Source organism: Coffea arabica, chromosome 7c (genome assembly GCF_036785885.1).
Source record: "Coffea arabica cultivar ET-39 chromosome 7c, Coffea Arabica ET-39 HiFi, whole genome shotgun sequence".
In the NCBI taxonomy this organism is placed as follows: domain Eukaryota; kingdom Viridiplantae; phylum Streptophyta; class Magnoliopsida; order Gentianales; family Rubiaceae; genus Coffea; species Coffea arabica.
Window position 1 is genome coordinate 7625501 of NC_092322.1, and position 27479 is coordinate 7652979.

Genomic DNA, 27479 nt, shown 5'->3' on the forward strand with positions numbered 1-27479 from the left:
TATAAAATTATATTATAGTAGTTGGTTGAAATGTCATTATGACGTCTTAGTCAATCACTAATACTATCTACTTTAGTCTTTAGAGAAAAAAAAAAAAAAAAAGGAAGAAGAAGAGGATTTTGTGCATTTCTTGATTAGCGTTGGAGAACCTATTAAATAAACATTAGACCAAAGCTACTCAAAAGTGCCTTTCATTTATCTTTCTAAAATAAATGAAAAGCAAAACCACTCAATCTAAAGGATGAGAAATTTAACAAGATAATTTAATGAAGTTTTAATTAAGTATCTATTACTACTACAACATCAAATTGCCCTTTTCATTTGCGGCGGCCAAATAAATAAATCCAGCTTCAACTCCTTTCCTTCTTTTGTCTTTTTATGGTGGACCACGCGGCCCAAACTGGTCGTTAAGGATGCCAGCCAATCAGTTGACAAATTAATGCTAATTTTTGGTAAAGCCAAATTTTAGGCTTGATGTTTGGATTGCAAATTTTTTTTAAAAAAAAATTTCTGTAAATATATTTTTTAATTATTATTTTTTATTTAACACATATCAAATTATAAAAATTCTAAAAAATAGCATAAGAGAACTAAGCTCACAAACAAATTATTACTACTTGTTTCTTTGTCTAGTCTAGTACAAAAAAAAATCTTCTTCAGACCAAAAATTGGAGCAAGTAAGAAAGAAATAGAGAGTCGTGTAGACTAATATATATAAGCATTCTCTGGTCCGTTAAGAGTATAGCCCTTATTGGCTTACTCCACCCCCCATGGAAATGGAGAAGAAAAGTAAAACCCTCCCCATCAATTCTCGAACCAAGCCGCGTTTGACCTTGTAAAACCCGTCCACCAAACCTCCTCGATTGCTTGGAATTCTTCTCCTTCTTGGATCCCAGCTCCCATTCAAAGATAATAGTGGTGGCATCTCGTCCAACTCCCTGATTCATTTCTTCTTCTGGGATTTGAAAGTTCATTTCCATTTAGGGTACTGGCCCGGGTTCTTCTTTCTTTTCTTTCCTGTATTTTTTTTTGGCAGGGTTTTGCAGGTTTGACTTCTGATCTGGGCCTAAAGAAGCCGTAGATGGCGGACATAGTGAAGCAGATCCTTGCAAAACCAATACAATTGGCCGACCAAGTGACCAAGGCGGCAGACGAGGCTACTTCTTTCAAGCAGGACTGTGCGGAGTTGAAAGGTAAAGCTGAGAAGCTGGCGACGCTGCTACGCCAAGCTGCACGCTCTAGCAGTGAACTCTATGAGCGGCCAACAAGGCGGATCATCATTGATACGGAGCAGGCGCTGGACAGAGCTCTTGCACTTGTGTTGAAATGCCGTGGGAATGGTCTTGTGAAAAGGGTTTTCGCCATCATCCCCACCGCCGCAGTTAGGAAGATGTCTTCTCAACTTGAGAATTCGATTGGTGATGTTTCTTGGCTTCTCCGGGTTTCCACCCCGGCCGAGGACAGGGGTGACGAGTACTTGGGGCTTCCGCCTATTGCCGCGAATGAGCCTATTTTGTGCCTTATTTGGGAGCAGATCGCGATTTTGATTACTGGATCCTTGGATGATCGATCGGATGCTGCGGCTTCACTGGTTTCTTTGGCTCGAGATAATGACCGGTACGGGAAATTGATAATTGAGGAAGGTGGGGTAGGGCCCTTGTTGAAGCTAGTCAAAGAAGGGAAGCTCGAGGGTCAGGAGAATGCTGCTAGAGCACTTGGGCTTCTGGGACGCGACCCTGAAAGCGTCAAAGACATGATACATGCTGGTGTTTGCTCGGTGTTTGCGAAAATCCTCAAAGAAGGCCCGATGAAAGTTCAGGCGGTGGTGGCCTGGGCGGTGTCAGAGCTAGCAGCTCATCACCCAGATTGCCAGGATCTTTTCGCCCAAAATAATATCATAAGGTTGCTTGTGAGCCATCTTGCGTTTGAGACCGTGCAAGAACATAGCAAGTATGCAATTGTTAGCAAGGCTACTTCGATCCATCAAGTTGTTTTGGCGAGTAACAATAACTCGTATGCTGCTAATAATGTTGCCCATAAGCAGGTTGAGGATGATGAAAAGAGCAGGCTTCCGCACCCTCTGGGGGATAGACAACCCTATCAGATGCATAGTGTGGTTACTACTACCATGGCTATGAAGGATCAGCTTAAACAACACCAGCAAAAGCCGAGCGACGGAGCAAACCAGACGAATCTTGCCAAGAGCAATGGGAATGGGACTGTGAAGCAGAATCATGTGAATCATCATCATCATCAGTCAAGCGTTTCTCTGCCCGGGGTGAATAATAAAGGGAGGGAGTTGGAGGACCCTGATACTAAGGCTTATATGAAGGCAATGGCTGCGAGGGCACTCTGGCAACTTGCCAAGCGTAATTCTCCCATTTGCCGCAGCATCACTGAATCAAGAGCTCTATTGTGCTTTGCAATCCTCGTAGAGAAAGGCTCTGAAGAGGTCCAGTACAATTCTGCGATGGCATTGACGGAGATTACCGCCGTAGCCGAGCTGGACGCAGAACTGAGAAGAGCAGCATTCAAGCCTAATTCACCTGCCTGCAAAGCTGTCATTGATCAATTGCTGATAATTATCGAGAAGGCTGATTCAGACCTGCTCATTCCCTGCATCAAGTCTATTGGGAATTTGGCTAGGACTTTTCGGGCAACAGAAACAAGAATGATATCCCCATTAGTAAAGCTGCTTGATGAAAGCGAAGCTGATATCTCCAGGGAAGCTTGCATTGCCTTGAGAAAGTTTGCTTGCACGGATAACTACTTGCACCTGGATCACTCCAAGGCTATAATAAGCGCAGGAGGGGTAAAGCACCTAATCCAACTCGTCTACTTTGGCGAACATGTTCAGATTTATGCATTGGAACTTCTGTCCTACATTGCATTACACGTCCCAGACCATGAAGAACTTGCCCAGGCTGAGGTGCTTACAGTGCTCGAGTGGGCATCCAAGCAGGCATACCTGAACCAAGATGACTATATAGAGAGAGTGTTGCAAGAAGCCAAAGGTAGGTTGGAGCTATATCAATCCAGAGGCTCAAGAGGATTCCATTAGGTTCCATGTCAATGTGCACAATTTGTATCTTCTTTAAATTAAGAATTCATGTAATGGAATTCTATTTCTTATTTTTGTGGAGTGTACATAAGATTACCTCTTACTTCTTATTGTACTTCTTTAGGCAATATCTTTATTTGCCTTGTCATTCTTCTTCTTCTTTTTTAATTTTGGTTTTTGGTTTCCATGTCTTGTTCTGTATCTCATTTTTGAGATGTAATATTACCTCCAAGATACAGTGTTAAGCATTACTTGGAGATATTCTTTAGTTTGGTTGAGGTTATGATTTGCCAACTTGGCAGATTTTTTGTTGTTATCTTTTAGCCCTTCTTTGCCAAGAAAAAGAGGTTTTTTTTTTTTTTTTTTTTTTGAGGAACCAAGAAAAAGATGTTCATTTCCCCAGTTTCTCGTGTGACAAACTGGAAACGAGGACTTTATAATGATAGAGAGACTCATGATGGCTCTACTGGAATTGATAAGGTAAATGTAAAGGCCCTGTTTCAAACCCCGTCGTAGTGGGCTGAGTCTTGACACAAACAAATTCAGGGGACGAGAAGCAGACTTGTGAACTTGAGATTCTTTTTGCGTACAAAATGAATAGTCAGAGCAGCTGTTCAATTGCAGGGTACCACCACGTAACAGTTGAGCACGATCTTCGTTGATTTTCTTTTTGTCGTGTGGAATAATAACAATATACTGTCTGAGAAACATAAAAAGAGGCAGAATATGATCGCTAATTTGTTGACTGAAAACTTTTAGGTGGACTTGTTCAATCTGACTTGTATAACGAGTTGTGGCCGCAACATGCTCAGTTATCAAATGCACGTTGGCAAAACATTTACCTAATTCTCTCAAACTCCAACCACAACTATATGGTATATTCTTCCCACGGATCACGACTTCTGCACCAAATTTTAGTGCATTGACCCTCATATTATGTTGGAATACAAGTTCTTCAGGGCCTGACATTTCAAAGCGTCTGTTATTCACTAGATTATTCAGGTTGCAGATAAAGAACAAGGCGAAAAACTCAATGAAATGAAGGGTATGGGGTTGGCTTCGAGGGAAGAGGCAACTAGCAGGGGAGGACCAATAACAACTGTTTGTCACTTCACTCAACTACTTCACATTATACCCCATTTTTGTAAAATGAACCTCCACGATGTAAAATGGCATTGATACACAAGCAATTCGATTCACCACACATGGAGTATTTTTCCATCTCTGTCACCATCACGAAAGCTTTACTACTTGTCTGGCTACTTAAAACACCTAATCAAAGAGAGGCACCATACTGATGGCTCCTCAGCTGGCAATCCAGGTCCAGCCGGAGCTGGAGGTCTGAGTAGGGACCACTTAGGCCACTGCATAGCTGGCTTTAGCAGAAATCTAGGGCACGCTACAAATGTTCTAGCTGAACTCTGGGGAATAAAGGGATGGCTTATCCCTAGCTTCATCTCTTAATTTGCAAAATGTTGAACTAGAACTTGATGCTACTACTGCTTTACAACTAATAGAATCTGCTGATATGATATCTCCTCTCATGAATAGGCTTCCATTATTTCTGACTGCAGGTTCTTGATCTCTGAACTGCCAAGAGTCACTCTTAGGCATCTTTACAGAGAAGCAAATCATTGTGCAGATCATTTAGCAAAGCTGGGTGCTCAGCAAGATAGGACTTTTGTTTAGTTAGATTAGTACTAGAAGACATCAGGGGAACTTGCTTCTCCCATTCTGGACCCATAACTTAGTTTGAATTTAACATATGCTCTTCTCTTACCAAGGGAAAAAAAAAAAAAGAGGGGTAACAGGAGCTCCCCTGTTACTTTGTGTTAAGAGAATGACAGCTCACTTGTCCCTTTCAGACAAGGCCCATCATTCCCCAGAAAAGAATTGCAGGAAAAGAGGTTTCAGTGCTAACAGGCATGAATCTGAAGCAATCTCATGTGTCTGCATTAGCACAGGCACAGAGAAATGTAGACAGTTGAGTTCCATTAGTTTGTTTTTTGTTGTTAATCAGACATGAAAGTATCATTCTCCAACATTATGATACAGAAACCTCGTTAGTTCTTTAGAAGAATATAATAGCGGTTAATCTCAAGCAGGCAGTACCTAGGGAGATCAAAACTTGAACATACTCGATGAGCAAGAGCAGTTGCACTTGTAATGCATGAGTAGTACTGGAGGTAAGATACCTAACAATTAGTTGTCCTCGGTAGTTCTATCAATGAAACAGAAGGTGATGTTTCACAACCCTATCCCCACAAAATATTCTATAATGCTGTAAAATAGATTAAACCAATTTAGTAATAACTAATCTGTCAACAAAAGGTATGCGAGGAACTACCAGAATAGTAGAATTGAGTTCCAGGACTTAAATATGCTAGTCTAGGGAGCTAGATATCAAGGAAATCGTACAAGCCGCTGACTTTACCTTGGCAGTCAGAAGTAGGAACTCTGATGAATAAGGATCTTGAAGAAGAAACAGCATTCTAATTGTAACTTATCATGTGTTGGCATTCCGTGCATAAGCTGGCAATCCAAAGATTCTTTTGTAGCCAATTTCTTGGTTTGATTATGGGCTGTGAGTTGGATCATGCGATGAAATCAGGTTGGAGATTATCCAGGAAGCATTTTAATCAAATTGACAGTGCATGTAGAAATCCTTTCTTTCCTCCCTTCAATGTTGCCATCATCATTGTCCTCTTCTTCCTTTTAATTCTTTATTCAGTTTTTCATTTTTCCCTTCAAGACATGCAGATACAAGTTAAAACATGAATTCGTAGGAGAAGATAAACTAAAAAAGAAAAAAAACCTGTTCTTAAGACCAACTAAAACTGATGCTAAACTAAGTTTCACTATTTAGTTGGTAAATCAAATTCTTGGCTAAACTAACAGGCTGAGTCAACTACATATGTAGCTATAAGCTAAACTTTATTGCAGGAAATCATCACTTGACTGTATTAACAATTGAATTACTGATTCACTAAACCAACTAAAAAGAAATTGCTTAAAATAGTTAAGCTTTAGGCTAAACAAACATTGACAGTAACTGGTTACAACTGCTGCTAGATAATTTTATAACCCTGACTCTCATCTGTACCGTATCAACCGTAATTTGAATTTTATCTACAAGTTTATCTCAAGATAATTGTTTGGTCACCTTATGACAACAAGAAAAGCATAAACTGGACAAATCCTGCTGAAAACAATAGACACTAGTACTCTTACACTATAAGTTAGGACAGGAGTGAACCAGTATGTATAATAATATATAACCAAAGAGAGCATTAGAAAATGGATGAAAATACGGATAAGAATTCTGTTTCCGGATGTATCATAAACAGAAAAGGAAATGCGTGCCAAACTCATCCATGAAGAAAGGAATAATTGCAGACTATGAAATATTTATGCATTGGAGGTCTTAATTTTAAACAAAAATTTCCAATTTTATATAATTTACAAGACCACATTTTTTTTTTTCAATGGTGCAAGTGAGAGAGATCGAACCTACACTCCCTCTCCCAAACCCCCCATTTACAAGACCACATAAAAAACCGAAAGAGAAGAAACTATTCATCATCTGCCCTTTCAATCAAAAACCACAGTCATAAATTGCTATAGCAACAACTATATATACAACATATATCATTAGTTTTATTAAACATCTGAATAAGATTAAAAGTCAATAATTTTTTGTTTTCTACAAATAAATTTTTCTAATTTATGAGCTGTTGCATTACTAGTTACGTAATTATTATACCCTCATTTACAAATCAATGAATCTCACAAAAAGAAAAAACCATCTAGACTCTTGTAATTGTTCTACGCCTTCCCCCTCCGGAACAGCTCAAGAGAAACTCGTCCCAATCAAACAAGCCATTAACATCAACTTTTACCAGGGATTCGAAATACCAGCTTAGCCCCAAAGAGCAAATAAACTAAAAAGGCACTCACATGTGAGATGATTGATATTCCAGCCCAGCCGGAGGTGGCGGGTGCCTGTTGAGATTGAACGACGGAGTATGCTGCAAGTTAGTTCGGACCTAGGAACTTGGAGCTTGTGGTGGAAAAGACGGCAGTAAGAATTTGAGCCCTCTGTAATACTGTTTGGGATCGATTCGTCAAGGTTTAATTCGAATTTGTTTTGCTAGTATGCCACTAGTTTTTTATATTTTTATTTAGAAATTAATTAATAGTTTACTATAAAGCTAATAAAAATAAAATAATATTTTGAGCTTTCAAATTGAAATTGAGCCCATCAAATCGAACTCTATCTTAAATTTTAAATTCATACAAAATTTAGACTCAAATTTGAACTCAAGTCCAAATGTTCAAATCAAGTTTGATGTCTTAAAAGTTCATTTAACTTCATTTGTTTACGGCCCTAGTTAAATATGTATAATTTTTTTTAAAGGTGGAATTCAAGATAATTTATTTTAAAGCAAAAATTTCCCAAATTTTATACGAGCACGCGTGAATTTTAGATACCAGAGAGATAAAAATATAAAACAAGTCATTTGGTAAAGTATCCACCAGCTAATTTTCCATGAGCTACCACTTAGCACCAAGTCATTGTGTGAAAAATGTGAAATTTCTCATTTGAATTGCTATTCTTTAGAATTTTATAGAAAAATATATTATAACGATTTGATGTATATAAGATAGAAAGATAATTCAAAAAGGTATTAACAATTTTTCCTTTAAAAACTACAATTCCTACTGGAAAAATACTGAACAATGGCGCTTTGCAGCTCCGCTATCTCTGGTCTCTGTCAAAATTATCAACTTTCTTTACAATTCCAGATAAATTTCCCTAATTACTCACGGTGATTTTAGAATGTACTGATTGTGAGTGTGTTTGGATTGCTGAATTATCTTATATAATATTTCGCTTGCTAAATTATTCTAAATAATTACTCACGATCATTATTTTAAATAATATTTCTATTCAAACACATTGAGTCTCAGATATATTACTCAAAAGAATCGGGGCAATATGTCCAATCAATTAGAATTAAAAAAAAAAAATCCTGTCCTTATTGTAACAAGCATACGATTCATGGGGAGATAAAGAAATATATCGAACTGAGTGTCTATACGTTCTCTCCTTTCCAGGAAAGGGACAAAATGACATTATATATAACATGTCTGGATAGAAAATTAAAAAATTCAATTTAGGATAGCATTTCCAAAGACCGATATTGCATGATTTCTGTTACTTTAGCGCCCTCATGTGACCATTCACAACTGAGATCTTTTTGCCCATGGAATCAAGAAAAACAAAATATTACAACCAACCTTTTGGCGACAGATTGAGACTGCAATATACAGAATCAATGAGGTTAAGATTTTAGAGTCATACATTTACTATATTGCTTATCCTCAATGCCAGCCACTGCATAGCCTTTCAAACCACATCCACCCAATCCATAATCTCAATACAGGCTTGCATCCCACTTCTTCCTTTTGCACCCCCTTCTTCGTCAAAACATAATCTTTACTTTGCTGTCTTCTTTATACTACCACTTCACTTCTCGCTTATTTTCTTCTCCATCTTTTTTTTTTTTTTTTGGTACTCTAATCATCATGGCTACTGCAGTCACTGCTGCAGTGTCACTTCCATCCTCCAAAACTTCTGCTTCTCTTTCATCCAAAACATCAATTATCTCACCAGAAAGAATCAATTTCGTTAAGGTTTCTGCGTTTGCCTTTCCCTTTTCTTGCCATTCTTAACATTTGATTCTCCTGAAAGAATCAATTTTGTCTAATGCGGGTTACATTATCTATCTGCGCAGGTTCCTCTGTACTATAGAAATGTGTCTATAGGCAGGAAATTGGTTTCAATCAGAGCTCAGGTCACCACTGAGGCCCCTGCGAAAGTACAGAAGGTTTCCAAGAAACAGGAAGAAGGTGTTGTGACAAACAAGTACAGACCAAAGGATCCATATATTGGCAGATGCCTCCTTAACACTAAGATCACTGGTGATGATGCGCCTGGAGAGACTTGGCACATGGTCTTCACCACTGAGGGTATATATCTTAAGATGCTTCTTGCCTCGTCAGTCAGTTTTAGTATTTATTTGATGGCTACATTGGAATTGCATCAGCTTTTGATTTTAAATTGTATATTTTAGTCCACTTTACCTGATCATCATATTGGATTGATCAGGGGAACTCCCTTACAGGGAAGGTCAGTCAATTGGGGTTATAGCAGATGGAGTTGACAAGAATGGAAAGCCTCACAAGCTGAGGTTGTACTCAATTGGTAGCAGTGCTCTTGGTGACTTCGGGGATTCCAAAACTGTATGTGTTTGTGGAACTGTAGTCATGTTTGTTGTATTTACGCTCGCTACTTTTTGAGGCACGATTACGAGCAGATGCCTGAAATTATAATGCAGAGATGACCTGAGTCTAGGTTTTGATTGCAATCTGAGCAATTTAGCAGATAGCACCGTGCTTATATATGTTCTCCTCCTTGTTAACAATGGTGTTCCTATTTTATGCTATTGAAACAGTCGTACCTTAATCCTTTATATAGGTATCTCTCTGTGTCAAGCGGCTCGTCTATACAAATGACCAAGGGGAAATTGTTAAAGGAGTTTGCTCAAACTTCTTGTGTAAGAACTCAGAATTCCCTGATGTATATTATTTCATAACATTAGTAAAAGAAAAAAAAACTGTTGTGCATAATTTCAACGAGGTTCTAGAAGAATGTAGAAGTAGCTTGTAATTGTCCTTGTCCTTGTGTGGAACTTGGATTGTTGCTTTGCATCAGGTGATCTGAAACCTGGAGCTGAAGTAAAAATCACTGGACCTGTCGGGAAAGAAATGCTAATGCCAAAAGATCCAAATGCTACCGTTGTTATGGTACGAAATGTGTCACGTTATACATTGCGTTATCATTTGCTTCATCACGATGTGTATATTTCAGCCATCCAATAGATGAGCACTTTTATGATTCGAATGCATTCTTGCAGCTTGCCACTGGAACAGGAATTGCTCCTTTCCGTGGATTCTTATGGAAAATGTTCTTTGAGAAGCACGACGATTACAAGGTAAATTGTTATTGCCAGTATTCGCGAGTCTTCGAAGATCCCTTGAAAAAAATTGCATAGGAGAGGTGTCATCACTCGTCAGGGAAGAAACGGAAAAGTCTTGTTTCGTTTGTTGAAAAAAAAAGAAAAAGAAGAGAAATGTCTTGTTTGGTTCCAGCTATCTCAAGTGTATCTTGTTTTTGTGTCGTCGAATATCTTGTTTTTTGTTTCCATAGGGATGGGAAGCAAAAGGTTGAGCTTAGTAGTTGAATGGGGAATGACCATTTCAACGCTTACATGATGATGATGTTTATCTGGTGTATATTTCACAGTTTTGTCAGCAGCTTTTAGAGCTAGCAGCAGCTTTTAGAGAAACTAGTTGTATCTTTGTGTCCTGGACTAGCCAACATTTCCGTCTGAAATACTAGTAGGTATTACAAACACTTGTAATGTCTGTGAATAATGCAGTTCAACGGATTGGCATGGCTTTTCTTGGGTGTTCCCACCAGCAGCTCATTGCTCTACAAAGAGGTAAAAATTTCAGTAGCAAGTATTTCTTTGTGACAATTTAACACTCCTCCTCGATCAGTGCAAGGTGCAGCCAGCAAGAACGCTGCTTGTTATTTTGTAGTAGTATTAGTTGAGGACATTCTCTTTTTTTGGGAATGATTGCGCCAGGAATTCGAGAAGATGAAGGAAAAGCATCCAGACAACTTTCGACTAGACTTTGCAGTGAGCAGAGAGCAAACCAATGAGAGAGGTGAGAAGATGTATATCCAAACCAGGATGGCTCAGTATGCAGAGGAGTTGTGGGAATTGCTCAAGAAAGACAACACCTTTGTGTACATGTGCGGGCTCAAAGGCATGGAGAAGGGAATCGATGACATTATGGCGTCATTGGCTGCTAAAGATGGTGAGATTGTGTCGACATCATATATATTTCGGTAGTCTTTTTCTTCCTTCCCGGTGCTGAACTTTGCTTTCTTTCAGGGATCGATTGGGCTGAGTATAAAAAGCAGTTGAAGAAGGGCGAGCAATGGAGCGTGGAAGTCTACTAATTTTTGCTTTCTTGTACAAAAAATTGAAATAAATACATGTCCATTATTATGTGATTTTCTCTGCCTTCATGTACATAGGGTAACTTTCTTTCGGTAATATTTTTTGTTTCCTCCTATACTTTCTTCTTTTGATTCTCGATTTTCAACTCCTTGTACTGCTGTTGACTCTCTGAAGATCTAAAGCTTTGAGGGCCGGATCGTGACCGATACGAAACTGGAATCCCTTTCCACAGGTTTTTTTTTGTTTCTTGATAAATTATGCTCATTTTTTTTTTTTTTTTGTGGTTGTAGTAACTGTAGATGAACACAGAATTAGTAGTGTTTTAGGGCGGGTGGGTGTGGCACGGATTTATATTTTAACTAAAAGAATAATATTATAGTTTTATTAAATTTTATTTGAAAAAAATCCAAAAATTTCGAAGTGGCTCTAATTTTAGAGCCAATTTCTACCTTAAATATGTTTTCGTAAATAAAAAAAAAAACTGTTTGAAAAATTTGTAGATCGAAGTGTTGTTGATTCAGTCCTTGAAAGCGAATTAGTCCAAAATAAACCCTCCATAAATTTGAAAACTTTTTTGTTCCAGATGAGCCTTAACATCAACTCGGTTTTTGGGTCAATTTCTTTTACCAAATTTGAGTGGTAATTTTGGGGGCCACGACGAAGTTTCTAATTTTGAGGGTTGAATTAGAAATTCTTGTTGTGGGCCTGAGGGAATAATAAATGTCTCCCAACTGACTAGACAAAACGGCAACTTCTCTTTATTAGAATAATCAATAATTTGGTTGTCCTTTTAAAATAAGGGTTGAATTTGGAGTCAAGTTATAAAATGAAACCGAGTTTTGAATCAAATTATATTATTATTGTCTTTTCCTTTTTAATAAATTCCTCTGTCGAGAGAAAATGAAAAAAAAAAAAACTTTGACAGATACTTACATGCTGTGTTTTCAAACTCGGACCGGATCGGCCGGTCCGATCGATTGAACTAAGAACCGGCCAAGTGTTCGGTCCGAGTTGGTCATCAGAACCGGGAGATTCAAGATCCGGTCAACTCCGGTCAAAAACCGGGTTTGCCCCGGTTTGACCGGTACAAAACCGAAAAAACCGGTCCAACAGGAGCTTTTGTAAAAAAAGTTCAAACTTTTTTAATATTATGTTTTGGCCCCCTAAATTGTGAAAACTTATTAATATACCTCAAATATTTCATATTTTATAAATATTGTCCTAAAATTTGATGTTATTTTTCAATTAAATCCATAATTTTAATTCTAAACTTGTTAATGTTTATTAAATAATATAAATTGTTACTTGATTGTTCTAATTTCTTTGTATTTTCTTGTTAAATATATTTGAAACATCAAATATATATGAATATACCTTTATTAATATCAATATGTTATTGGATATTTTATATACAATAATTTAATTTTTAAATAATTTTTATTTATAACGTCATCCGATTCGACCCCTATCGACCCCCGGTCGAATCCATTGACCCCTGACCCCTGACCTCGGCCGAGTCGATATCCTGTCCGGTTCTGAAAACATAGCTTACATGCTGCCATTGACAATGGTCAAAGGAGTAATTTGATAAGAAATCATGATGATTTTGTTAAGGATATTTTTTGTTTTATCAAGCAATTAACTTTGTATTAAATAATACGTTGAAGCATGAGTGCTTCCATTTGGGATGCAAGTTCTAGAAGAAGACAGGTTGAATCAATAATGCAATTTGCAAGGGAGAAATTTTAATTTGCATTCATCCTCTGACTGACTCTGCCCCAACTCTCTTCTACTCTTCCTTTTAGATACCAAAATGAAACTCTGCTGGGGCGGCGTGTAATTTAAGCCCAGCAACCAAAAAAAAAAAACCCATAAAATCCGCTGGAGAAGTTTTTTCCTTCTTTCTGTCTATAAGGAATTTTTCCAAGAAAAAAAAAAAAAAGTAGTATGTGAGAAAGGCGGCGAGCGCTGCAGCCCTAAGTCAAGTAAGCAACGAGAGCCCATTCACTAGTGGAGTGGTATTGAGTAAATACCATACTCCTCGCTTAAGCAACTCTAAAGGCGCCCAATAGCTTATTAGGGTTGTCCCCTCTATAAATTACTACCGGCCGTATCTGCCTAAATCTGTCTTCTTCTCTCAATCTAAAAGCTATTTCTATATAGATTTCGCCCCCAACATCTAGGGCTCTTTTTTTTTTTTTTTGTCTTTCTTTGTTTTCGGGTTCGGCAATTCAATGGCGGAGGAGAATACTAGGTCGAGGGGGGTGGTGGTGAAGTTTCGGGATGACAAGGGTTTCGGCTTCATCAAGCCCGACGATAGCAGCGAGCATCTCTTCGTTCATCAATCCGAGATCAGATCTGACGGCTATCGTACCCTTAGGGAGGGTCAGGTTGTCGAGTTTTCGGTCATATTAGAGGCCAATAAGACCAAGGCCGTTAATGTCACTGGCCCTAATGGAGCCCCTGTTGATACCTCCCGCGGTGGCCGCGGCGGCGGCGGAACCCGCGGTGGCTATGGGTTTTCCGACGGCGGGTATAACAGGAGGAATGGGAATGGTTATGGGTTTCGCGGAGCCGGCGGCGGCGGCGGCGGCGGCGGGGAGTGTTATAATTGTGGAAGGGCTGGGCATTTAGCTAGGGATTGTGATAGGATGCCCTCCTCTGGTGGCGGCGGTGGAGAGTGTTATACCTGCGGCAGGATTGGGCATTTGGCTAGGGATTGTGATAGGAGTGCTGGAAATGGTGGCAGCGGCGGCGGGGGAGGCTGTTTTAAATGTGGCGATTATGGACATTTGGCTAGGGATTGTTCGCGCAGTGGCGGAGGTCGTGGTGGAGTTGTTGGTGGTGCTGGTGGTGGTGGTGGTGGTTCGTGCTTTAGGTGTGGGGAGCAGGGGCATATGGCAAGGGACTGTACCAGTGGCGGTGGAGGTAGCAGTGGTGGCGGTTACTCGAGGTTTACTGTTGGTGGAAGCAAGTGCTACAACTGCGGGGAGACGGGTCACTTTGCAAGGGAATGCACTAACACCGCATGAAGAAATTTAATAGGAGGAACAATCATAGTAGCAGTTATGAGTTATCCTTTTCTGCTGTTATTAATTTCGTTCTTTAAATAGTTTTTGACATCCTTTTGCTTGCTAATGTTTTGGTGGGTTATATACGTATGATGGTGATTTTGCGGAATAGCTTTTGTTATGATTGGCTTGGCGATCCACTGTTGTTTCTGTGAAGGAGAATGTTCTCTGGGATTGGTATAAAAGTATATAATGGTGGTTCAGTTTTGATAATGTCTTGAATATGGGCCTAATGGCAGATTTGGATTTTTTTTCACATTAATCTATAAAATGTCTTAATTTATCTATTTGGCAGATATTGTGCTGCAATATTTACTGGTGCAACTTAAAAGTCCTTTTGGTAAGGAGCTGTGATGGTGGTTCCTTCCCCGATTGTTGTGCTTTTGATGTTGTTCTACTTAATGTTTATTGGAGTTAATTAGTTTGCATTAGCTGGTACTTCCAAGTTTGTCATTGGATCATCCTGTGTCTGCGTAGATGCTTTGATTATTGGCACTTGGATTTAGACCTTTTCTCTTGGTGCAATGGATGATTATGGTGACTAGATTATTATTTCAGTTTAAACCTTTATTTGGTTGGAATAAATCGGTAAATTTGTTATTCTTATTTTTTGGCATAATCAACATATTCGGGGGTGTGTTTTTTCAACTTGGTTTGGGAAGCTGAGATTCACAATCCTAAGGCAAGGAGCAAATCCTGAATCTATGAGTTTATGAAATGTCATTTGTAGTGGTACAGGAGAAAAAGAAAAGATCAAAGGAGAGCGGAAGAAGAGATTGGTCATAGTCTAGTTCTTCTAGGTCACTTCCATAATGAGCTGGTTTTTTGAAACTTTGCTTTCTTCTCCCGTTCAATTCTTTTTGTAAATCTCCAATCTTTTATTAATCAAAATAAAGTTGGGCACAATTGTTAGGCTACAAAAATGTAAGGAGCTGAATGCATTTTTGTGATTGTAACTAGCCAAATGAGTTTGTCTTGTCTCAATTTTTAATGACTTGTGTTGGTAGGGTCCAAATATCGAAGTGATAGTTCTTCTATCACTTGGATATGAATGGTGATAAGTGATGCATGTTGGCCGTGTGCCATTGAGTTTGTGTACCCTTGATCACTTCAGAGGTTGGAAAGCAATTCTAGGCTAGGATCCTATATGGGCAAAAATGAGTTTCTTGTGGTATTGTTTTCTTTCTGATCCGGAACACTATGGCATTGGGTCATTTGGTACCCAGCTATACATACAGTCACCCATGATTCAGTAAAACTGGTTATTGGATCTTGAATGTCGTTTCATTTAATAAGGAAGCGTAACTGAATTAGATGTTTTAACTGCATTGGTAAAGAAGCATATCCCTGTATTCTTTGAATAGGGACGTAGTCGTGTCTTTGCATGTCAGCATTCCAAACAGGTGAGCACCAGTCCTGAATGTTCATGGATTATTTGTCTGGTTTGTGTCCTAGATAGATATCAACGCTAGATGAAAGGATTCATTCTGTCTGGAGATAACTAATCCTTTAGTTTGTCAATGGAGCCCAACCTTGGAGTGATTGGTTGTTAGAATATGATCCCCCAACACTTAAAAAACCTATGTCTGGAATTGGTTTGGTTTAAAATCGTAGCCAATCTTCTTGTGCATAACTTCTATCGTACTGGTGGATACACTTGCATCATCCTGCTATGGTGGTTGTAAGTAGTTCGAAAGTTTCAAAAGGAATCGAGCATTCGATGAAGCTCTGGTTTGGGAGCACAAAACAATTTCGACATTCCTTCAGGTTTGGTCCTGAAGTTACCAAAAGAAGTCCAACACCCTTTATTGCCGGTGACTTGCACGAAATTTATGCAGCGTACTATATAAGCGAAACCCTGATGATGAGTGAGCAGATCATCACAAGTACTTGATGTGCCCAACCAACGAAGGACGTCTATGATGCAGCTGGCTAGCTAGCTGCCAGACCCGACCCGAGAAATAATTTGAAAAGTTTAACGTTTAATTCCTCCAATGGTGTGTCCGATCCCATCTGTTAACATTATAGCTTTACCTAATCCTGAAGAAGCAAATGCGCCATTATTATATCCAAAAGATGATCGCCCAAAAATAAACAAGAGGATTACGCAAGGTGGCTGCATAAAACGCATGAGATGCAAGGTGTTCATAGTTTTCTGTCGTGGACTTCACAGAGTATGCTGGAGATTTGTAGCGATGCGCTCAAGTCCGACATGGTGTGATCACACCGTGTCAAGCGATGACATTTACTTCATGTCCCAGTTTTCATATTCATACGCACAAAAAAGACGGAAGCAAACGAACGGGTATACCATTTTCCACACAGCTAGTAGAAGCAATCAAAAGACATTTATTTTGTCCACAAATGCATGTGCGGGCTGAGGTAAAAAGCCTGCTCCTTCCTGCTTAAAAACCGTCGTCATGACAGTTAGTAAAATGGATTTTTATAGCCACATGCTTTCGATGCAAGTGCACCTACTCTTATCCAATGTCTCTGCATTTCACAGCTGCCAAGGCAAGGGGTGATGACTGACCACCATTAAAGTCGAATTATTAGTTTTTATGAGGACGAAAATGAAATTATATAAAGTGGCAATAAAAAAAAAAAAAAATTTTTTTTTTACGCCAAATCCTCTGTATTTTCACTGTAACGGCAGTAGAGTCAGCTAACACAATTAAGTGGGACCCACACAGACGGGCAAAACGTCATTGGGCTGAACCCGACGACAGCAGCATCATCATCATCATCATCATCTTCCCTATAAATAAAACAATTGGAGCCCACTCACCCCTTCCCTGCAGAAGCCCACCGTCCAGTCCCATGTCCATCTTGTCCAATGACCTCCATTCCCAGCCCTTCAGCTCTTCAGGAGTCCACCGCAAACAGTACTAAAAATTAACCGTATCAAAACAGGCCGAGTAAGATACTAATATAAAGCATCCGTCCGGTCCGATAATGATTTAGCTCCTTCGAACTTTCATTGGTCCTCTTGAATTGACCTCTTTCCGTTTCTGTTCAGTGTAGGGCAGGAGTAACCGTACTGTTGATACTGTACCACTGCTGCTACAAGTTCCAAAATTTGTCTATTTAACTCCGCCAGCCTGCCTCCAATCTATGCCTCTCTCCCTCCCGCTGGCTCTCCACATTGACGTCGTCCAAACACCGGACCTCTACGCGCATATGTATTGATATGCGTGATCCATAATTAAAACCGCCATTACCTCTCCCTACTCTCAAAGCCCCTCCTCCTTCTCCACCCTGCAGACATCTTCGCCGACTTATACTCATACTCTGGCGGTGTATTCACGTCTCTCCTCCTCCTACCTCGGTTGCCGCCCACCTACCCACGTGACCTCCTCTGCATACACCCCCGTAACCGTACCACGTATATTCTCCCTCACATTCGTATCTCATTCCCCAACTTCCCAGCTAAAATCTCTCGGTCCGCCATTTCTCTCTCTGTCTCTCTCTCTCCGAGAAGAAATGGCTATGGCTAGACTTCATGCCTCCTTTTCACTCCTCGCATTTTGCTTCCTTTGTTCCGTTGCAGGTAGCTACTGTTTCTTTTCTTTTACTACATTAACAATCTTGTGATCAACCACACCTTTTTCTTTCTTTCTTTCTCGTACTCATGCATGTCAATTATGTATCTCCTTGTTTTTGATCATGCAGGTGTGTTTTCTGCGACGTTTACGTTAGTGAACCAGTGCAGCTACACCGTTTGGCCCGGGATATTATCCGGCGCGGGAACTCCTCAACTCCCCACCACCGGTTTCCCGCTAAACCCGGGACAATCAACTTCCGTCTCCGTCCCTGCAGGATGGTCAGGCCGCTTATGGGGCCGGACGCTTTGCAGTCAGGACCCCACCACGGGGAAGTTTACCTGCATCACGGGGGATTGCGGGTCCGGGACTGTAGAATGCGCAGGAGGAGCAGCTCCGCCGGCTACTCTGGCCGAGTTCACTCTGAATGGGGCTGGTGGGCTCGACTTCTATGACGTCAGCCTCGTGGACGGATACAATCTGCCCATGCTGGTGGTCCCACAAGGTGGGTCCGGAGGAAACTGCACGACCGCGGGCTGCGTCAGTGATCTCAACGACGGGTGTCCGTCGGAGCTGAAGGTGATGAGCAGCAGCAGCAGCGTGGCCTGCAAAAGCGCATGTGATGCGTTCGGAGATCCTGAGTACTGCTGCAGCGGCGCGTACGGGAATCCTCAGACTTGCCAGCCAACTTCTTATTCAGAGTATTTCAAGAGTGCGTGTCCGCGCGCTTACAGCTACGCCTACGATGACGGGACCAGCACTTTCACTTGTGCTTCCGCCGATTACATCATCAGTTTTTGCCCAACTCCAGCTGCCAGGTTAGTCATCATACTCGTACTGAATTCTACACTCGGTTCATTTTTTTTTTTTTTTAATCATTTCAGTCACTTCTTTTTCTGTTTCTTATCTTTGTTTGATTTGCTTCCTTGCAAGTTGTCTCTTATAATTAAGCAGCTTATCCCTGCAGATTTTGCATATCCTTAACATGTTGAATGCTTTCCAAAACCACAACTTCTTTTCCCTATTAATAAAAATTATTGTCGATTAATTAATGATGTGCAATTTTCTTGATCTCTTATGCACGCATCAGTTGATAACTTGACACATACACTTAAAAACAATTTTTTTTCCCCAAAGGTTTTGATTTTTCTAGTTTGCTAATCGTAAGAACACAAGAGTCACATTGCACGGTTATGTTGCCCTCCATGATTATGGCAAAAATCTCCATAGTCGTTAGTTTCCGTACTAATTGATGATGGAAATGCGAAAGATATGTTGAAAAAAAAAAAAAAATTAGAGTTTGATTAGTATTCTTTTTCAGAGTAGAAGGAAGAAAAATCGACTGTGGATGTTGCCATCAAGGTCCGTCCATAGTTATTCATCTTACGCAAATAGAGGCAGACAATTGTCATAGATAATTGTGATTTTGTTCCCTAAAGTCGGCTGTGGTGCGTCAGATGTGCCTCTCACGTTACATACTAATAATATGAATTACCGCCCAAACAAAAAAAAAAAAAAAAAAAAAAAAACAGATTTGTCGTACCTAGTCTGATTGAAATAATTCAGAGCCTTGTACTTTAAAATCTAGATGAACTATATACGTTGCGTTGCAGGACTCTAATCTTAATCAAATTTTTACATGCATCATACTTTAACTGGGAATTGTTGTTAATATAACTAAACATGTGATTTCCGGGTGCAGCAAGAAGTCAGCTGGATCTGAGACTGCTGGTGCTGGGGCAGGCGACGTTTCATTGTTCACAAGCGGCAGTGATTCTTTAATCTTGGGTCGGCGATGGCGGCTGATAACCAGTTTTATTATCACTCTCTTGCTGCTGCTGCTGGTTACCCTTCGGCACTTTTAAGCCAAAAAAAAAAAACACACATACAAGAGTAGTATTATTCCATTTCAGATCGATGCAGCCTTTGACTGATTACAAGAGTATGGGATAAAGAGGCCCACGAGATTTTTTGTACGACTTGAGACAAAAAAATTTGGAGAAAAATCAACTGGGGTTCTTGACTAATTCCAGGCTTTCCAGATGCCAGCTGCCGTGTTCTGATTTCGGGCATTATGTTAGTTAGGCCTGAGTCCGGCCGAGATAAATTGAAAATTGTAGAATTTTTGCATTGATGTGGATGTGGCATGGTGCGGGGGATTCTTTTCCCACAACTACAAGATGCTAGGAGGAGGAAGGAGATAGAGATACAAGCAAGCAAGCAAGCAAGCAAGAAGAAGGCCGACTGGAATGGGAACATACTACTGATTCATGTTTGGTCACCATTCTTCACGCCTGAATGAAACATTGAAAGAGACCCTCCAATCCAAGACGACGACCTCATCATCATGCCGCCGTAGTTGATTATTTAATGCAATTTGGTTTGAAATTTGCTATGTACAATTATTATAATAGTGCAGTTGCTACTTCTTCTGTCCCACTTTGATAGTCTTGTTTTCCTTTTTCGTCTGTCCCAAATTGTAGTCCACTTTCCCATTAAGAAATGTAGTAATCTTTCAAAATGTCTAAAATACCCTTATTAAATATCTTGTTATTAATACATTGTTATTAAATACTAACCCACTACATTGAATACATTGAGCTTTTCCAATACTAACCCATTAGCTGTAACTGATATTAATTGGCATTCTTCGTGATTAGCATAAGGGTATTTTAGGAAATTATTAATCTAAATTTATGTTTTCAACCAAATTAATTACACTTTCTTAATCTGTGTGAAAAAAAAAATCAAGACTAATAAAATGGGACGGAGAGAGTAGTATGCATTAGATGAGAGGCTTGGACGTGGTAGGTGTTTAAATTTGTTGGTTTGCAAATGTTTATGATAGGTAGGCCAGTGCTTGTGTGATCTTGGGGACTTCAATTTCTTCTCTAATTTGCAACCAATCAAATTATCTTCTAATTCTTTAGTGGCCTAATGATTTGATCTGGTTTTCGTTTCGTATCTTAATTACTAATACTGGTGGTTTGGAATTGGGTTTTGGCCGCCTCAAAATATATATATTATACATTCATTCTGTTCCAAAGATGGATTTAGTCTAAAGCTGGATTCAAACCTGCACTCAGCTTTTCTTTTCTGGTGACTTAAAATTTTGAGTGTTGACAAGAAACATGTTTGTATAAGTTTGAAACAAGAAACAAACGCACCATCCAATTTGACGGGGTGCTTTTTGCCACATCAGAAAAGCGTGGCTCACACACGATTAATTGTGGTAATACATGTTCTTGAATTGACTCCTTGGATTAGTGAATTCCTTTGTGATCCGTTCGTTTGAAGTTGCCTTTTTTTTTTTTTTTCAAAGGTATAATACACTGGTATCCGTATTCATTTTACGGTCTACGACTAATTCTGTTCGAACCGCATCGGATCTCTCTTGGAAAAAACTCTCTCAACGTTATTTTTTTCATTTCGATGGGTTTCGAACCGGAGATTTCATGGTTTGAAAGACGAAGTTGGCTTTTTGTTGGTTTGATTTTATCAGATTGTGCTTGCGTTTATTCTCCCATTAATTGTCATTTTTATTCTACTAACTCATGACTATAATAAACCATACCATACAAATCAGAAAGGTAATTCACAGAGTATGAACTTTCGTCCGATTTTCTGCGCTCTTTAGATCATCACCCATGCATTGATCTCCAGCCATTATTTTTCGTCATCTCCTGGCCTTTTGATATTGCGTGTCAATTTTGGGTTTTCTTTTTCTCACTTGATTAGCATCTAAAGATCGTCTGCAACGACTAAGCGAACCAGAAGCGATTGATTTCTTGAAGCAAATCATGAGCATGTGTGAATTCAACTATGATGAAGATCAAAAAGTACGTTCCCCATCTCACCCGTTGTTAGTGGGAACAAATTAATCAAAGGCAAGTTGGGGTGAATTTTGCTCCGGTAAAGATGGTCAACCGTAATACAACTATTTTAAGGTTTCTGATCATTCTTGTTCGTCTTAGTCTCCACTAGGCGTTCTGCAGAACAGATAAAAGAAGAAAGACAAGATAAAAAGGCAACACTGCAGGATCAGAAAGCTTATTCAGCCTGCATATGATTACACACAGTGATAGATACTTCAACGCTAAAATCCATTGTTTGGTACTTAACTTTGACTCTTTCATCAGCAGCCGTGTCTTTTTCAAGTTTGCAGACGCCTTTACTGTTCGTTTTCTGGCCCAGAATTTGCCTCCTTAGAGTCACAATGGCTGAGGCGAGAAGAAAAGTATCAGTTGGAAACTTAATTGACTGATCATCTCATTCTCACAATCTTCTTTCTACTCCCGCAACTTAATTAATAATATCTCATCTTGTTGATTGTAATTATAGGTGGCAAACCAACCCATTTAACTAAATTTATCCATACCCACCCATGAATAGATGGGTATGGATATTTAAAATTTTTGTATATAGATATAAATGGGTATTATTGGGTAATCCATTAGACCCAATTAACTCATTTAGAATTCCTTTCCCCCAAGTCTCTTCTCTTCCCCCACCAATTTTTTTTTTCAAATTTTTCATTTTGTCATGATGTTAACTACTTTTATTTCATTATTATTATTATTATTATTTGTTGGTTTTGTCTTATTATTTTATTTTCTCTTAATTTGTTAACTTGCTCATTTTTTACCATTACTAATTTATGATAAGTTTTAGCCTCTTTTCTTATCTTTTTAAAATGAAATTTTAAATTTATATATGAAAAAAATGTTAGGGGTTCAAAATTTTTGAATTAAGTTTTTATATTAACTTTTATAGTACTTAGTTCAAATTTTTTTATTCTTATTATTCAATTATTAAATAATATGTAATTTTGTGACATAGAGTATAAACGGAAAAAAATTTGATAATTAGGCTTATTGAATATTATAAGTAAATATTTAAAATTAATGATGGGTACAAAGAGCGGTATAAATTGATAACTTAATTTACAAAAATGAATTTAAATGAGTTTACAAAAAATTAAAATAAATGGGTTATAAATGGGTAATTGGATTACTCAATTCATTTTTTGACTTACCTATTTATACCCATCTAATTAAATGGGTATAAATGGGTTGATTCACTTATACCCATTACCCATTTTATCCAACCCAAACCCGTCCAAGTCACCCATTTTGACACCTCTAATTGTAATTGAAGCTCCTCTTGCGTTCCGTCACTCGTATCTTCCTGGATTGTAAAATTGATCAGCTATTAATCCACTTATAGTGGCATGAAGACTAACGTCTAGCTTAAATGAATTCAAACCTGGTGAAGTTTGAATTCAGATTTTAGTTTCTGAAATCTTATCGTTGATCATTAAACTAAAACCCTATTGGTGATGGTAAGGCAACTTGATTAGACATCATTATTATTGTCAAACTTGATTTGGAAAATTAGCTTTTCAAAAACCGTAAGGACAAACCAGCTCGCCTTATTCCTTATGAAAGCGGCGGATTTGATGTTTCATATTGCGGTGCGGACGTTTCTAATCCCTAAAGATTACAAAATTAAAATACTAGTAATCAATCTATTACGTCCCAAAATGATTCTGCAAATCACCCCTTAATCAGGTTCCAGTTTTGATCTAGCTCATTAGCTCCAAATTCGCTTTTCACTACGCATTGTTTGCCTCAAAACAGAAAGAACAAGACAACAACAGGAAACTAAATATTTTAATCTTCGACCTAAAATAATAATAATACTTGTACGCAAACGAGATTCCAATTCTGTGTCAATTTCTTTTTGCCTTTTGTGAATCATTTCTCGCATGATTACAAAGAACATCCCACAATCTCCAACCAAAAGCTAAGGTTACATTTGTTGTTATAGTATCAACAATGGACGGCCAAGTTAATCAAATATCAACGCCTGTTTTCTCTGTTGTCAGTTTCAGAAACGAAGTCATGTGTGGGCTAGCATTGTACTCCAACAAGGTTACGTGCCTCTTCTCCGCAACTCAAGGAATCCATAATCACCGCCAGAATCCATCAATGCAGTTCTCACATTTTTTTAGCAAGGGCAAAACACGGGTCTTTTAGCTTTAGCAGCTAGCAAGGAAGTTAGTCACCTGAGAACGCTTAGCAAGCAATGAGCATTCTAAAATAATAGAATAGATTAGATTATAAGAATGCTATCGTCGCAATTAAAAAAAGGGTAGTTAGTCACCTGAGGGACGGTTGGTTGAGTAGAATCCCAATTTCTCCCGGTCTTCTTTTGTTGGTAGAATTGAGAGATTGAGATGGTGGCTTGGAGGGAGACTTTCTTCCAACATTTTGTCTGCGTGCCATAATCTTCAACACTACACGTCAGAAATAGACAGATGATCTAAAAGAAGGAATCCCATCTCACCACTGAACCTTGGAAACCTCTCCGCTTGCCATTTCCACAAAAAACTCTGCATTCTGCTGCCTCTCAACTTTCCAGTTCCCAAACTGAGCCTTCTCATGCCAGACAATGTGGGCTGGGGCTGTATTATTTCTTTAATTAAAGAGGGGTTTTTTAAGCTTTATAATGGAAAAGAAGACCATTACACAAAACAGAGGAAAACTACTACAACTGGCTTGGTTTTCTCTAGCTGTGTTCTTTATCTACGTATCTCCATGATTTTCTGGGATACTTCTTATTCAAGACTTCTTTTGTGTCAAATAGGTGGTAAATTTTTTGTCCCCTTCAATACACATCCATTGGCTCTTCTCCATCTTTTAACTTAATTGTCGCTATAAGGTATTTAGAATTATATCACCAGACTTAATCATTAAGAAAGGTAAAAAAGACCTGGGCTTAATTTTCTCACATGAAGGTGAGTCCGGTATTCTAAAGTACCAGATTGTGAGCGCAACCCGCAAGCAACAACAGAGCAGATTACGAATAAACAGATGACAGCAACAATAACAAGCACTTAAAATCTGCAATCATTAGCGGCTTGAAGAAAAGAGATTTCATGTATACCACTATAGGCAGATCAATTAACAGGAACCCAAGATATGCCTCAGAAAAACATTTTCAAGAGGTTGGCTGAAAAGCATTGAGAAAAGAAGTCCAAATACAAAGCGAATTTGATGAAGATAAAGCTTAAAATTCGCTCTTCCTGCCAAAAATAAAACAACTACCACAAAACGATACAATCATCAGTTCTCTTCCCCAATGTTCAGGATACCTTGCTAAATAGAGTACAAGTAACAAGTTCATCACTTGCACAATGGATTCTGCTCTCTTCATTGCACACCTTGCACTTCCTCTTCATGCAGCAACGCCTCCAAGGATTTTAAGTCTCTTTTTTCTTCATCTCCACCAAATAGCGAGGTGAGTTATGGTGCTGTAAAGCAGTAAGATCGAATAATCCAAACTTGATGCACTTAATTAAATATTTGGTCAAGGCTTATCCTAGAATCAGCTCTCGTGCAACCTCCAGCATCTGTGAGATAGTCACGACATACAACTGAGGAGATGAACCAAATCACCACTAAGCGGTTTTCCACAGAAGTTGTTCTTGAAACACTGACCTCGACAATAAATCGAACGGCACAGCAATAAATAACAGAAACAGTTGTAATAAAACAGTGTCGAACTAAATTGACTGGGGAACTCACCAGTCATGCGACAAATTTCAAGCAACGAGTATCATTGTGAATAGTTTGGCATCGAATAGAACAAAATCGCATCCCACATTGTACACATGTATAATTCGCTGTGAATCCGCAGACAGTGCAAAAATGACGGCTTGAAGAGGAACTTGGAGGTCCAACTGCAGCTCTCAAATACGAGGGCACATGAGGAGGCAAGGATTCCAGGTTTGCCTAGTCCAAATAGCAATTGATTGAGATTCAGAGATTCTATATGACAATCTTCAAATAGCAATTAATTGAGATTCAGAGATTCTATATGACAATCTTCAAATAGCAATTAATTGAGATTCAGAGATTCTATATGACAATCTTCAAATAACATATGACAATCTTCAGACATGAAAACTATGCCAAAAGAACAAACTCCGCAATAGACAGGTATTTATATTTGAAACCCAAAAACTGCATGTGTTGACATATGAGTCCAATTTGCCATCAGTGATACCGCAATTTTAGCCACAACATTCTTGAGCAAATAGGATGACATGCCAGCAGACTAGTAATGAAGGGTTGCATTGTTTAGTTCTGAATACCTCGTGCAAGAGCTCAAGAAACGTTCTCGAGGCCTTTTTAGCATTCTCTAACGCTTTAGCCTGACGAGTTTTCCGTTTCGTACTCTTAGACTGTTTCTTTTGATAAACTGCAAACAATTTGAAAAGCTAAGGTTAGATAACCAAAACCAGATGCAGGCATAAGAGCAATGAGAACCAGACAGACTGTTCGGGTAGAAACTGGAAGCATGACACGGGGGGTTACTCAGTCAAAGAAAAATCAGGAAAAAATTGGGTTTCCTGACGAGCTAAAGATACATGTAATAGAACGAAATCAATTGGGAACGGAATTAATTGCTCTTTCCTTGTCGCAGTGAGAGAATCATGGTAGAAATAACGGACTAGATGATCACATACGAATGTACCGAAAAAGGTTGCTAAAAAGCTAGCTACTTGAATTAGAGCAAGAGAATGTGAATGAAACAGACAACCTTGGTCATCATCGTCATCAAGAGAAACTTCATCATCATCATCATCAATTTGCTGTACTGCCTCCGTTGCAGCATTGTCATTTTCCAAAGCATCCAGCCGAGCTAGTATCGCCTGCGCCCCACCCCAAAGTCAAAGCAGTTTAATTTAATCACAGCCACTGCTCCAGCTCTAAACTTCATCAGTTAATTGCGTCCCGTGAACACTCCCAACACAGCCCACCCCCACCCCCACCTCAAAAAAAAAAAAAAAGCTGAATATACAATAAGTTTTGAATATTGTGGACCTGAGTTCGATTATCGGAGCTGGCAAGTGCAGCCGCCATTTTGGGAGCAATCTTGCGGGACCGAGTAGACATCCTTCGAATTGAATTCGACCCATCTTCCTCCATTCCTTCCTGCTAACCTAAATAAACTTTTGACAAAATTGAGAGGAAAACTCCACCTGACTTTCAACAGTTTAATGAATCGAGAGAGAGAGAGGGTGGGTTGAGAACTGAGAGGGTTTTACTGAATTTCTGTCACGACGGCCGGCGGGTGATATCCAGCTCCAGTTTTTCAGCACTACTCGTGTTCTGTCCAGCCGTCCGGTTCAGATGAATAGTTAACCGATTGTATCAAACGCGTTGACTGGACTCTTTAGATGGATGCCCCGCCGTGGACTCGGAAATTGCAAACCCACAATATTAGAGCCCAGCTAAGATTACGAGAGTCCAGCCCACGGTTGAACCTGGGGAAAAAAACGAATCCAACATCTAATAGGAATTTTTACTGTAAAACAAAAAACAAAAAATCAATTTATGGTTTGTTGATTCATCAAAATAAATTGTGACAGAGAGTGGGACTGCAAGCATACCTTGTATCTAACTCTTGTTAGTTGAACAAAATCATCAATTTTGCAAAATAAATTAGTAATAAGTCTTGTAAGTTATCAAACTGTTTTTAAAAAATTGTTTTTAAATCAGCTATCAAACATTTTATTTTAGCAGTACTTAAAAGTTTTTTTTTTTTTTTTGTAAACGGGGCCAAATTGTTGAATGACGAGTTTCAAGTTTTCTTTCACATAAACCTCGGCAGTACGGTACAACTTTCCTCTTGCTCCCTT

General features: G+C 39.0%; 5 protein-coding genes and 1 long non-coding RNA gene across 6 annotated transcripts; 4 read left to right on the forward strand and 2 right to left on the reverse strand.

The window, feature by feature from the left end:
• Positions 1–747: 747 nt before the first annotated feature.
• On the forward strand, positions 748–3377 carry LOC113701818 (uncharacterized). Its single transcript, XM_027222639.2, has one exon. The coding sequence runs from the start codon at positions 1082–1084 to the stop codon at positions 3059–3061; it is 1980 nt and encodes a 659-aa protein (XP_027078440.2). The 5' UTR covers positions 748–1081; the 3' UTR covers positions 3062–3377.
• Positions 3378–5332: 1955 nt separating this feature from the next.
• Positions 5333–7155, reverse strand: LOC113701819 (uncharacterized). The gene is made up of 2 exons (XR_003451014.2): positions 7019–7155; positions 5333–5806 (listed from the first exon to the last, which is right to left on the reverse strand). It is a non-coding gene; the product is annotated as an uncharacterized lncRNA (long non-coding RNA).
• Positions 7156–8463: 1308 nt separating this feature from the next.
• Positions 8464–11388, forward strand: LOC113701290 (ferredoxin--NADP reductase, leaf-type isozyme, chloroplastic). Its single transcript, XM_027221877.2, has 9 exons — positions 8464–8758; positions 8860–9094; positions 9234–9367; positions 9603–9681; positions 9840–9931; positions 10042–10119; positions 10567–10629; positions 10777–11011; positions 11089–11388. Exons 1-9 carry the CDS (start codon positions 8651–8653, stop codon positions 11154–11156), a joined length of 1092 nt encoding a protein of 363 aa, XP_027077678.2. The 5' UTR covers positions 8464–8650; the 3' UTR covers positions 11157–11388.
• Positions 11389–13048: 1660 nt separating this feature from the next.
• Positions 13049–14515, forward strand: LOC140010455 (uncharacterized). Its single transcript, XM_072057520.1, has one exon. It carries the CDS (start codon positions 13392–13394, stop codon positions 14187–14189), a length of 798 nt encoding a protein of 265 aa, XP_071913621.1. The 5' UTR covers positions 13049–13391; the 3' UTR covers positions 14190–14515.
• A 2500-nt stretch (positions 14516–17015) lies between these two features.
• LOC113699468 (pathogenesis-related thaumatin-like protein 3.5) lies at positions 17016–20291 on the forward strand. Its single transcript, XM_072057519.1, has 4 exons — positions 17016–17146; positions 17248–17778; positions 17901–18588; positions 19473–20291. The coding sequence occupies exons 2-4, from the start codon at positions 17712–17714 to the stop codon at positions 19633–19635; spliced, it is 918 nt and encodes a 305-aa protein (XP_071913620.1). The 5' UTR covers positions 17016–17146; positions 17248–17711; the 3' UTR covers positions 19636–20291.
• Positions 20292–24692: 4401 nt separating this feature from the next.
• Positions 24693–26993, reverse strand: LOC113699324 (SWR1 complex subunit 6-like). Its single transcript, XM_072057549.1, has 5 exons — positions 26662–26993; positions 26378–26489; positions 25929–26035; positions 25360–25566; positions 24693–25267 (listed from the first exon to the last, which is right to left on the reverse strand). The coding sequence occupies exons 1-4, from the start codon at positions 26764–26766 to the stop codon at positions 25363–25365; spliced, it is 528 nt and encodes a 175-aa protein (XP_071913650.1). The 5' UTR covers positions 26767–26993; the 3' UTR covers positions 24693–25267; positions 25360–25362.
• Between the last annotated feature and the right edge of the window lie 486 nt (positions 26994–27479).

Excerpts from the sequence above, each read along its gene's own strand:
- LOC113701818 (XM_027222639.2), top strand. The coding sequence starts at position 1,082 with ATGGCGGACATAGTGAAGCAGATCCTTGCAAAACCAATACAATTGGCC.
- LOC113701290 (XM_027221877.2), top strand. The coding sequence starts at position 8,651 with ATGGCTACTGCAGTCACTGCTGCAGTGTCACTTCCATCCTCCAAAACT. Across the intron at positions 8,759-8,859 it reads AAAGAATCAATTTCGTTAAG|GTTCCTCTGTACTATAGAAA; the intron begins GTTTCTGCGTTT and ends CTATCTGCGCAG. Across the intron at positions 10,630-10,776 it reads GCTCATTGCTCTACAAAGAG|GAATTCGAGAAGATGAAGGA; the intron begins GTAAAAATTTCA and ends TGATTGCGCCAG.
- LOC140010455 (XM_072057520.1), top strand. The coding sequence starts at position 13,392 with ATGGCGGAGGAGAATACTAGGTCGAGGGGGGTGGTGGTGAAGTTTCGG.
- LOC113699468 (XM_072057519.1), top strand. The coding sequence starts at position 17,712 with ATGGCTATGGCTAGACTTCATGCCTCCTTTTCACTCCTCGCATTTTGC. Across the intron at positions 17,779-17,900 it reads CTTCCTTTGTTCCGTTGCAG|GTGTGTTTTCTGCGACGTTT; the intron begins GTAGCTACTGTT and ends TTGATCATGCAG. Across the intron at positions 18,589-19,472 it reads TGCCCAACTCCAGCTGCCAG|CAAGAAGTCAGCTGGATCTG; the intron begins GTTAGTCATCAT and ends TTCCGGGTGCAG.
- LOC113699324 (XM_072057549.1), bottom strand. The coding sequence starts at position 26,766 with ATGGAGGAAGATGGGTCGAATTCAATTCGAAGGATGTCTACTCGGTCC. Across the intron at positions 26,490-26,661 it reads GCTCCGATAATCGAACTCAG|GCGATACTAGCTCGGCTGGA; the intron begins GTCCACAATATT and ends GGTGGGGCGCAG. Across the intron at positions 26,036-26,377 it reads TGATGACGATGATGACCAAG|TTTATCAAAAGAAACAGTCT; the intron begins GTTGTCTGTTTC and ends AATTGTTTGCAG.